Genomic DNA, 11,674 nt, shown 5'->3' on the forward strand with positions numbered 1-11,674 from the left:
GGGAACTGAATTTTATGAATGAAGATTTTAAAAAGTTACTTGTAAGTTGTATATGTTATATCTGTGTATTCTACATGGCTGTGTGCTTCAAAAGGGGGGGGGGGTCGTCTTGAACATAGTAAATAGCCATAACGTTTGAACGGTAAGTGCTAGGGCTTTTGTATTTCAAATATGTAATCCTTGTGAAAAGAACTTTTATTGGATACGACGAACTTTGACCCTTTGACCTAGACCTTGGAGAACACATGTGTACATCTGAATCTTTTTTTCTGTTTCGTTTCTATGGCAACCGTGAGCGACTCATTACAATTATTTTGAAAGTAGAAATCACTTTGACACATTGCAAGGAATAAACATTGAAAGTTTCAAAACGATTGGCTGAGTAGTTATTGAGAAAATCGAAATTAAAGAATTTTAACTCTCACCTGGTTTCCATGGCAATAATCGATTATTTGAAAATTTTAAATGCGAGGCGCACAACTACAGATACTAATCATTAAAATAAGAAAAGTTTCATGACGAACGTTTAAGGGACCAGAGAGAACACTCACGGACAAAATTTGTCGCTTTTTACAGGTTTCCATGGCAACGGTAGACATAATGGAACTGAACAACCTCACTGCACAACTACAACCAGTGATCGTCCTTTGAGGAAAGTTTCAGGAAGATTGTCCCAGCCATCTCCGAGAAACAGCCTGGATAAAAAAAACATGCGTACAATATCAATATGTCGTCCCCGACTTCGTTCGGGGCGACATAATAACTCCTGAATTTTACTCATCAATAACTCCTGAATTTTCCCCTTCAATTCGAGTATTTGTGCATTGCAGAGAGCTGATGTATGTTATGAGATGATAAATCATGTGTAAACTTTCTCAGTTTAGCGGAATCATGAACATTTTCGGCGAGATGAATGTTTTGTATACAGTGGTGATCAAGGCTTCGCGAACCTTCAGGAGCGGATCAAAAGATTTTTGAATGAATAAAAACTATGAAAATGACGTACCAATTTTTTTAATTTATACTTGCACTATCTAATGAAATGAATAATATACAAGTGATAGATATACCAGAAAACGCAAAATGATAATAAATGCAGCTGACAATCGTTATTTTTTTTATATAGATAAAATAAAATATTTATAAATTCAAGAGACAAAACAGAAGGAGAATGAATGATGGCAAAATATCACATGACGGGAACTGAATTTTATGAATGAAGATTTTAAAAAGTTACTTGTAAGTTGTATATGTTATATCTGTGTATTCTACATGGCTGTGTGCTTCAAAAGGGGGGGGGGGGTCGTCTTGAACATAGTAAATAGCCATAACGTTTGAACGGTAAGTACTAGGGCTTTCGTATTTCAAATATGTAATCCTTGTGAAAAGAACTTTTCTTTAAACCAATTTAATTATCATCTTGAATCAGTTCTCTTAAAACCAAGCCACTTTTGAATGGATGTATATGCACTAAATTTTAAAATATGTGGCTTTATAAAGAGCATGGGTTTAAATGGTGATTTTTTTCATAATCACAGTGCGAAAATCGAACATCCATCTTTTGATAGATATGAAATATATAAGATGCCAGAATACCAAATAAAAATCATCAAGTTTATATCATAAATATAAAACTCAACCAAATATAATGTATTTTGACTTTGGTAGACTCTCAACACAATAATTAAATCAGAAATAGTAACCCACGCCCTACATTTTTCCGGTATTGTTTTGGTATAAAATAGTCTCTATTAATGAAGCTCTAAAAAATTAAGAAAAAGTCTTAAACTTTTTTAGATACAGAGGATGTGAATGACATATGGTTCCCTCTATAATATGAAATAATGAAACATAGGGGTAGATGATCGTTTTTTTGAGTTAGCTCGAATTTTCTCTGATTCACTTGAATTTCCTCTAATTTTTCCTCTTTAAGTAACATATGATGACAATAGATCTATATACACTTTCAAGATAAACTTTTTTTTACTTTGAAATGAACCATTAACAGGTTTATGCTTTATATATTAATAGACGAGAGAGTTCAAGATCACATACAGTGTATATACAGTTCCTTTTCATCATATTCAGCCTGAATTTCCTCTATTATTATTCATGAGCTGATATATTTGTTCTTAATTTTTTTTTCTTTTTCTTGTTTACCAAAAAAAATTAACAGAGACAAACTTTTTAAAAAATATATTTATACTTTTATGCGCCCGAATCGATAGATCAGGTGCATATTGTCTTTGCCCTGTCTGTCTGTTTGTCTCTTTATCTGTCTGTCTCTCTGGCTGTCAGTTATCCATCGCCATAACTTTTGAACCGTGAAAGATACAGACTTAATATTTGGTATGCATACTTTCCTTATTAGGCTCTTTCAAATGACACCAAGGTCAATGACCTTGTGACCTTGACTGTGACCTTTACGCTAAAAATAGCTTCTTGACCTTTCACCATTTCTTTTGAACCGTGAAAGATACAGACTTAATATTTGGAATGCATATTCCATTAATTAAGCTCTTTCAAATAACACCAAGGTCAATGACCTTGTGACCTTGACTGTGACCTATATGCTACAATAAACATTTTCGAACTTACTTGCCACTGGGCGGATAGTGTTTCACAAACACCTCTTGTTTTCAATCAAAAACATCAGTTGGTACTTTCAAATTCAGTCCATCAATCAACGTCAAAATGACTGAATTGTAAATTTTTTTCTTTTTTTCATAAAAACTCTAATTTTTTTTTATATAACTTGAATAGGTTCATAATATTAATATTAAAACGAATATTTTTTTGTTTTGGGGGGCAATTTATCCTTTTGCTATTGTTTTAATGTATTCATGAATAACTTTCGCATTTATGTAATTATAGAAAAAAAAATCAAATATTATTGCTTCTTGAAAAAAAAGTAATTCATTGTATACTTTGTATACCGGCAATATAACATATTACTGTATATTTTATATATATAAACACTATATGTAAAAAAAAACAAACAAACAACGATTTGAATGCAATTCAATTGAAAATATATTTGAATTTGAAGAAAATTAAATTCATTAGAATTACATTTAACAAGTTAAAGTACAAGTTGTAAATGCAGAATTTTACCATGTAAGTTGACATAAATATTGCAGTTACAAGAACTAATCTTAAACTTGGTTTAATCAAATAATTCTCATATATTCATTTGATTTATAATTCAGAAACATTTCTCTTCAAAAGAAAATGTAAATGTTTTGATATCAGGACATTAGAACATGTAATGCAATAGAACATTAAATTAGAACAAATACATGTCATCAAAGTACTGGTACAACATCAAAACACAATGTAACAACTACACTGTACTGCTAGGTACAAGTTAACTTTCTCTCATTGATGCAAAATAATTAACAAGTTTGGCAATGACTTTCTTTGACTTTGTAACTCTGACAGACTTCCCACTCTGTTCACTGAACAAAGAATAAATACCCTCTACTGGATCTCGAGTGAAAGCAAGTTCAAGATGTTTGTACTGTAATCCACTACCTGCAATCTTTTTTGCAATTGGACAGCTGATGATTTTGTGGTTGAGTAAAGGTTGTAATGATGGTAAATTTGTTTGCACAACATTTGAATACTTGTAAAAATCTACAGCACTTGTGGTTGTAAAGGATGCTGACCTACAGCTTGCATTTGCATTCAATACATCAATATTTAGATAACATATCAAAGATTGAAGAGAAACAACATCACTGCGAGCATCATGTGCTTCATAACCTATACCTGCAAGGTTTTCACATAAGAATTCCTGTCTATAAGAAGAAAGACCAGGCCTCTCCATTCTAAAAAGTTTCAAAGTATCAATAAACCCCTCAACAATGTTAGAAAAACAGTCTAACTTATTGCAAGAATCTAAAGCATACATTAGAATGGGCGAGTCAAATGACTCAACATTGTGTCCCACAAGAATAACTCTTTTATGGAATTTTTCAAAGAAATTCAACAGCATATCAACTGCAGTTGAAATAGATGAAGCATCAACTTTTCTGCCATTGTGGTACATATTCCCGTCCTTGATGGATATGCCAGTAACATTTGTGGACTGTGGGGATATGGGCTTCTTTGGAAATACAAAACAACTGAACCGTTCCTCTCCAGCTGCAGCTGCTATCTGGGTAATGTGGGAAGTCCTTGCTGTAAAAATATAATAGAGGTGTCAAGAATGACTTGGGAATATGACATTAAAAAATCAGGGAAGTTTAATAATTGTATATTTATTTGTGTTTCAAATATATATTTCACATAACTGTATGATAAACTCCATAGTTGATCATACCTAATCCAGTTGTTTCCAAATCGAAATAAACTGGAACATATTCTTGGGACAATTGTACTGGTTCTCGCGTTGGAAAGAGAATGGGAGGAGGAATTTCTGTAACATCTCGATTCTCTCCACTTATGTCAATCTCGGAGCTGTATGTTATTCCCTCCCTGGTCTCCTGGCATGCATTTTTTTGCAACCTAGAAAGAGCATACTTTTAATTATGTTCTTCTTATACCTTTCTGATTTTGAAATTATCAGGTATATTGAAAAGTGAAAGAATTCAAAACGCTGATATAAATTAAAACCAATTAATGCAGAATAAATATTGTACATAACTTTAAATCTATAGATTTAGCTTTCTTTCAACTTTTTGACTCATAATTCCTAGATTAAATCCATGAAATTAAAAATTTATGCTTACTAGTATATTCCAGCTACTTTAGAAAAGTTGATAGAAAAAAAAAGAATTGTTGTTATAAACAGTTAACAGCTTAGGGGATATGTTTAAAAATATTTGTACATACCACCAAAAAAATAGATTTTTTACTGATACATCACATTATTTACTTACCTTTTGGCTTTTAATTCCAGTCTTCTCCTCTTTGCAGCTCTTGTCCTGTCCAGTGCCTTCCTCTTTCTATGTTGTAAATCTCTAAGCAGAGCCAACTTTTTGGTGTAAGCACCTGGAGATAATCCAGTCCTTGTATTTACCTGAAATGGTTTATTCATAGAGATACACTTGAAACGCTAATACATGTACATGTATTTTGACAATTATTATGAATATATAATTATATCAAAATTAAAGTTACATACAGTTTGATTTTGATTTCATTAACTGCAATTATATGGTAAAATATACATTGAATGTGCATTTCTCCACAACTGATGAATATTGATTATACCTTAGATACATAATTGTGCCCAATGTTTTTCTGCGCAACAGCTGCAGATACTCGAAACCATAGACTTCCAGATCCACTATAATGATTTTTCTTGGGAGCTTTTGATGCTATTGTGTTGTTTAAACTTTCATTGGCCTGTGTGGATCCAAGTTTGGAAATTTTTTGGCAGTGGCTCTTGTATTTGGAAAAGATATCGGCGAGCGCTTTCTGCAGATTTTTGTCAGTAAGGCACTTTCCAAATGGGAGCTGTCTGTACAGCTTGTGGGGGTCTTTCTTATGCTGGCACCACTCCGAGCAATGAGTATGATCTCCAAAGGGATGCTTCCACATGGCGTCTAACCCAACTGCTACTCCCTCTGGGTTATCCTTATTTTGGGATACCATGTAGGCCCAACATTTTTGAATATATCTGTAAATATACATTTATACCATATTGTAAGAGGTTATTGATTTAAAATTTAAATGAATGCAATATTTGGTCTTTCAAAAATTGGCCTGGTGTGCATGGCGTGTTGGCCAAGATGATATTGTGCATTATATTAATTGTGGAAAGTACCAAATTTATATGAAAATGTCTGGCCATTACAATTGTTATCCTCATCAACTATAAAGGTTATAGATAAGCAAATAATTCATATTATACTGTATTGAAAACCTCACCTGATTACTCTGTGTGATAAAGTTGGGTAAGTGCGCTTAAGAAGGTAGAGGCTATTGGTCAGGTTCTTTTTAATATGATTTTTATCTGATCTTTTTTCAATTTTCTGGTCAACTGTCTGGTGTAATTTAGAAATAGCTGATGCATCATCATCACCAACAATAGCAGCTGTATGTATCCCTTCATCCACTTTCTCCTTTACCATTTCGACAATCATGTCTTGTTCCATGGCCTTTGCGCTGCCTGTTTAAATGACCAAAGATTATTTAATTATTTTGCCGGATATAAAAACAAAAGGTCCATGGGCAAAACCATTCATCTGAGCACATTCTTGGCTCGGAAAAAGTTTACAGATGGACAGACAGACGTACTACAGAAATAAAATGTTATCAGAGAAGCTGGCATACAATGGATACCAAATTGTCAATTTCATCAGGCATTAAATGGTGTGTAGATTGAAATACTTGAAAAAGAGGTTTCATCTATGCTTTTTTTAGTCAATCTATTAAATTTTATTCATATTTACCATTCCAATTTTGTCTACAGTCATGTGGTTTAGGAACAGTTCCACTTTTAGATGCATTGCTACAAATACGACATGTCTTGTTTCGAACACTATATCCAACCACCTTTCCTGTTTGTGTCCCAATCATAGTTGCATGTCCTACAACAAATATATCATTTTTAAGACATGTACAAGTACACTGTTGGATTTAAAGAAAAACATAGCAAGTGTAAATATTTAAAAATGGACAAGAAAAATCAGTATGACACAGCATTTGTAATCTTTGATGCATATTGTCACCTCAAGTCTGCAATGTTAAGTAAAATACACTTAAAACAAAATGCCACGGATGGGCAATTAGCAAATTTTGCTTCGTTATGAATGTATTTTGTTATATCCTTTATCTTTTTACAATAATTCAAACCCACAGGGAATGAAAATCACTTCGATATAAGCATTAATTCATTGTAAGTATGTTTGCTTAAAGCAATCAAATTACCGGACAAACTGTCATATGCTTTTCCGCTGCCTCTCTTTTGCCACCCTGCATCTACCTAGACACATATCTCCCTCTGACCAGTTTCTCTGAAAATGGTTTTACATAATCATCATATATTTGGCATCACTAGTCAAACATTTTAAAGTTATTGCAGATTTTGGTGATATATAAAGAGGTACATTATGTGTAAACAAGATATCACCAAAGTCGGTGTGTTTGTGAAACACTTTGCACCCTGGCAACAACAAAGTTCTAAAAAGATACCGACTATAAGTAGAATTTTAGCGAGGGTGCCAAAATCGATAAAATTGAATATCGCTAAAAGTTAATTGCGTTTTATTTTTAATAGCTTCATTGATATGCATTTTAAAATCGCTAAAATATCATCTCACTAAAAATGAATTACAAGTTTTCAAGGAAAAATCGCTAAATTTGCGTCTTGCTAAAATTTCCACTTACACGGTTACTTTTAGCATATAGATCACATTCAAGGTCACAAAGTCCTTTACCTTTGTGTCATTTGAAAGAACTTAATTAGTGGAGTATGCATACCAAATATAAAGTCACCATCTCTCATGATTCCAAAGTTATGGCGAAGTTTAAAGTTGACAACAAATTATGAGATTATGAGGAAATTATTATACCTTTCTGTTGCATCACATTCTTCTTCTAGGCTTTCTAGAACAGAATCTTGTGCAACTTTTTCCACTGCCTGTCCAATTTCTGTCTGCCTCTTACTCATCAGTTTATGTTGAACAGGGGGAACATTTATAGCTGACAAAATGCTGTTGATTTGGGAAACCCCCACACCGGCATAAATCAAAGCTGCCAAACAAAAAATGAAGTCAAATTAAATACATGGAATATGGGTAAACTATTTAACATTTCTGTGAGGATAACGATTTTATTTCTCTAAATATTTATCTTCAAAGTATATTCAGATAATCAATAATCAAATTAATATCAATTAGTGTTCAAATTACCATTTGCTATTTTAGTATTTATATCCCAAATATGGGTTTTTCCATGTTGTTTTCCTGTAGGGACATTGTTCAAATATCTACAATCTGCATTGCTACATGGAACCTGCAAAATAAAATGCACCGTTAATGATCACATGAATAAGATTTTATATTAAATATGCAATAATCATGTATGTTAATGTGTACATGTACATACTACATATTTATGTACATACATAAATGTATACTAACATTTCCAATGTCTTTGTCCAAGATAAATTTACAAATAAACCTTTAGTAAAATAATGCACAGTAACGTAATTTTTACATAAATGTACTGGTTCATCAAAAGGAACAGTAAAAAAAAATCATGTGCTGCTAAGGGCTGTACAAATAGACAGGAGTTCGGACTTGTAGTACGTACTTGGAATGGTTGAATAAATATATAATAGCCTGTAAATATAAGGAATAATTGTCAGATTTTTTTTATTTTATGATGATGATCAATCTATTGGCTTGCATAAGAATTTTACACTTCACCTGTCCTCATTTATGCAAACTATCATGAAAGCCACTGGATTGATCACCTCATGAAATCAAAAAATTTGACAGTTATTTTTGATATATACATGTACTTTATGAGCAATGTGCTTTTCTGTCAAGTTGATATAGCTATTGGATCAGCCTCATTAAAGGGCTTTATTTGTATAAATACAGGTTCTGTCATATTCAGGAAAATTAATTAACCTAAAACAATCACATCAATGTATCAAATAGTTAAATATTTGCTACTTAATTTCATTTTTTAGACCCTGAGGCATACACATTTTTGACATAGAACAATACATATATTGTTTACACAACATCTTAGACATATTTGATTTACGCTAACTTTGACAATTTAAGGGGGTGCGCCCCCCCCTTAAATCCGCCACTGCTCATCAATTACAAGTTTTCTTACAATCAAGAAGATTATAATCTCTATTGTTATGTTTGAAATCTACAGACATGCATATATGCATGTACTGTATACAGGGTTATTTTGCCCCGTCTTATTTTCACCCTTTTGCACTTGCGAACAGTTTTGCCCCGTTTTAAATTCGCCCATTCATAGTTCTGTTAAAAAATTTATTCTGTGTTATTTAAATTCGCCCCGTTTTGAATTCGCCGAAGCAATAAGAGGGCGAAAGAGCGAAAATTTCCCTGTATACAGTATGTAAAATTTACACATAATTTATGCAAATGTAAACAAACCTTTAAAATAGCTGCAAGACCGTAAGTTTTAATTGAAGTGGTGTGGGACAGCTGAAGTGGACTGGAGCAGTTCTTGCACGCTGCCAGCGCATTAGCGAGAACTCCCAATTCAACAATATGACGTCCACTGTCCCATGGGATGGATTGTTCTTGTGTATCATGATGACTATCATCATCTGTGTCAGTGTCTGAAGCACAGTCCACAACTTCTTCCACTGCAACATTGTTAAGGTCGGGAATTTCTGGTAAAAAAAAATTTTACTCAGAAATAGGAACAATTAGCTAAGTTCATAAATACTGACAAGTTCATACATAATGACACATAGTATAAAACATGATTAATAATTTTTTAAAAATGTCATCATACAAGTCTAAAAGTACACACAACCTGATCATGAAACATCCATCCTAAAAATAACCAACACTCCTTATTGACGGGTTACATAGTACATACTCAACCATAGCATATATAAAGAATTATTGGTTATTTATATTCAACCGCCTGCAAATAAAGAAACTGGGCAGGTGCAACTAAACACAGGGTCACCATGCAGATTATCTTTCTTAACTACTCACAGGGAACATCCTCCTGCAGTTATATCTCTCGATCCTTTGTATAACTAAATATTCATAGACGTCAGAATTGAGGGGGGGGGGCTTAGCCCCCTTTTTTTGCAAAGAACAAAATATAGGCATAGAAAATTAGAGTTTACCTTTTTTGTTGGATTAGCCACCCCTTTCAATTTGCTTATAACGCCTATGAATTTTGAATAGAATTAGAATTTTTTCTGATAAACAAAAGTATGCTCAGCTTAGCTGATATTGCATGACCCATAAATATGAGCAAATTCTCTAGATATCAAATGCTCTATTTTTTCTAGTGACTCACTGCGAGTGTAGAATACCACGCAGCTACATGTAGGTCACTCCTGGCTCAAAAATATTTTGAAAAAGTCAAATAAAAACATAATTTTTATCTATATGTAGATGTAGCTATATAGCTAAATATAGTGATTTTCCTGGACCTGATGACTGTATATCAAAAAGCCGATTCAAAATATCAAACGGAATATTTTATTGAAAATTATTTGAGTTGGTAAACTTTTGATAAATTACTGGATAAAATAAAGAAAAAAATGGCTATGCATTCGTTTTATATTAAGTTGCGATCAACAATTTCTTTTTTTGTCACTGATTGTTTTAGTTATTTATTATTATTCATGTGCGATAATGCCCCATTTGGTGCCAGGCACATTACTGGAAGAAGAAGAAAATTATTACATACGTATCAACAACAGAAGTGTCATAACAATTTTATACATACTAGGCCTACTTGGTATTGAATAACTATGCTCCAACACTACCGCCTCTCCTTGTCTTTCCCTCTCCCATCTTCTTCTTGTGGAGGCAATCACTTTTTCATCTCGCTTTTTCCGCTTTTCTGTTTTGAAAACCATTTTATTTCCCGTTGTTTACATTTGTCGTTTCGGTCTGTCATGAGCATACGACACTTATGGTATGTCGTAAAATTTCCCGCTTCGAGACAAATAGAAAGTTGAGTGGAAAAATAGCAAAAAGATGTACTTTATTCATTTAACAGATCGAGTAAATTATTTTTTTTTACATACAGAATACTTTCTGCATTTATTGCACAATGCGCGATTACAACAATAGTGTCCTTATTACGGCAGTTGGAGTTGCGCAGTGGACTTAAAATTAACAGGATCGAACGTCGTTAAGTTATTGAGCTAAAACATACAGTAGTGTATGAAAAATAGGGTATTTTCCTAATTTCAACGGGAATTATAAAATAAAAAAATAAAAGGATTACAAAGAAATGAGCATCACTTTTTGAAAACTATACAATAAAATAAATAATTTAAAATAAAAACCTACTTTTTAGATCGACGCCTTGCCCTTGCACATTTTGATTAAAATCTTGGAAGTCTTAATCTAATTATAGTTGTCAAACGCATCATTGACCTGGGAGATAACTCTGTAGTACTTGATATTATAGTTTGTTTACCGCGTGAATTTTAAATATATATACCTGCAAACTGGTCTGGACTCTGTTTTTACTGAATCAAAACGGTATGCATAAAAATCCATGACATTTCTTTCTATTTTGTGTATTCGTTCTCTATACATTGTATACATTAAATTTAATCTATGTTGTAAAAGACGTCTTCAAACCTCCCGCATTTCCTCAAAGATATGTGGGTATAGATGCACACAAATAGGTCTAAATATTGTCGCACTATTTATGTCAAACACAAATGGTTATAAGAAATATAGCCTACATCAATAATTAACTAGTGCTAATTGTGACGAATCATGCCAGATCCCCAAATGCTGCCAACTCCCTTTTGGTGCCATATTCCCTGTAAGCTTCATTATATAACACAAACTCTATGCATTTAAGACTTTAACAACGTTTACCCAGAAATGTACCATGTTCATTAAAATTTTAGCATTGCATGTGTGCGCATGTGAATCATGTACGTAATGACCATATCATCTTGTCTACACAATCTATATATTTTAATATACTAAATATCTAAGTATTTAATCCAAAAATA

General features: G+C 32.7%; 2 protein-coding genes across 2 annotated transcripts; both read right to left on the minus strand.

Annotated features, from left to right (window-relative positions):
- Positions 1–3,165: 3,165 nt before the first annotated feature.
- LOC134262849 (uncharacterized) lies at positions 3,166–6,927 on the minus strand. Its single transcript, XM_062745176.1, has 7 exons — positions 6,880–6,927; positions 6,402–6,539; positions 5,878–6,118; positions 5,218–5,626; positions 4,884–5,023; positions 4,325–4,509; positions 3,166–4,182 (listed from the first exon to the last, which is right to left on the minus strand). The coding sequence occupies exons 2-7, from the start codon at positions 6,526–6,528 to the stop codon at positions 3,368–3,370; spliced, it is 1,917 nt and encodes a 638-aa protein (XP_062601160.1). The 5' UTR covers positions 6,529–6,539; positions 6,880–6,927; the 3' UTR covers positions 3,166–3,367.
- Positions 6,928–6,934: 7 nt separating this feature from the next.
- LOC134262848 (uncharacterized) lies at positions 6,935–10,818 on the minus strand. Its single transcript, XM_062745175.1, has 5 exons — positions 10,420–10,818; positions 9,096–9,337; positions 7,863–7,965; positions 7,524–7,704; positions 6,935–6,965 (listed from the first exon to the last, which is right to left on the minus strand). Exons 1-5 carry the CDS (start codon positions 10,550–10,552, stop codon positions 6,935–6,937), a joined length of 690 nt encoding a protein of 229 aa, XP_062601159.1. The 5' UTR covers positions 10,553–10,818.
- Positions 10,819–11,674: the final 856 nt, after the last annotated feature.

This window comes from Saccostrea cucullata, unplaced genomic scaffold (assembly GCF_032062105.1).
Source record: "Saccostrea cucullata isolate Sc308-1 unplaced genomic scaffold, CSIRO_AGI_Scuc_v1 ctg18854, whole genome shotgun sequence".
Lineage (NCBI taxonomy): Eukaryota > Metazoa > Mollusca > Bivalvia > Ostreida > Ostreidae > Saccostrea > Saccostrea cuccullata.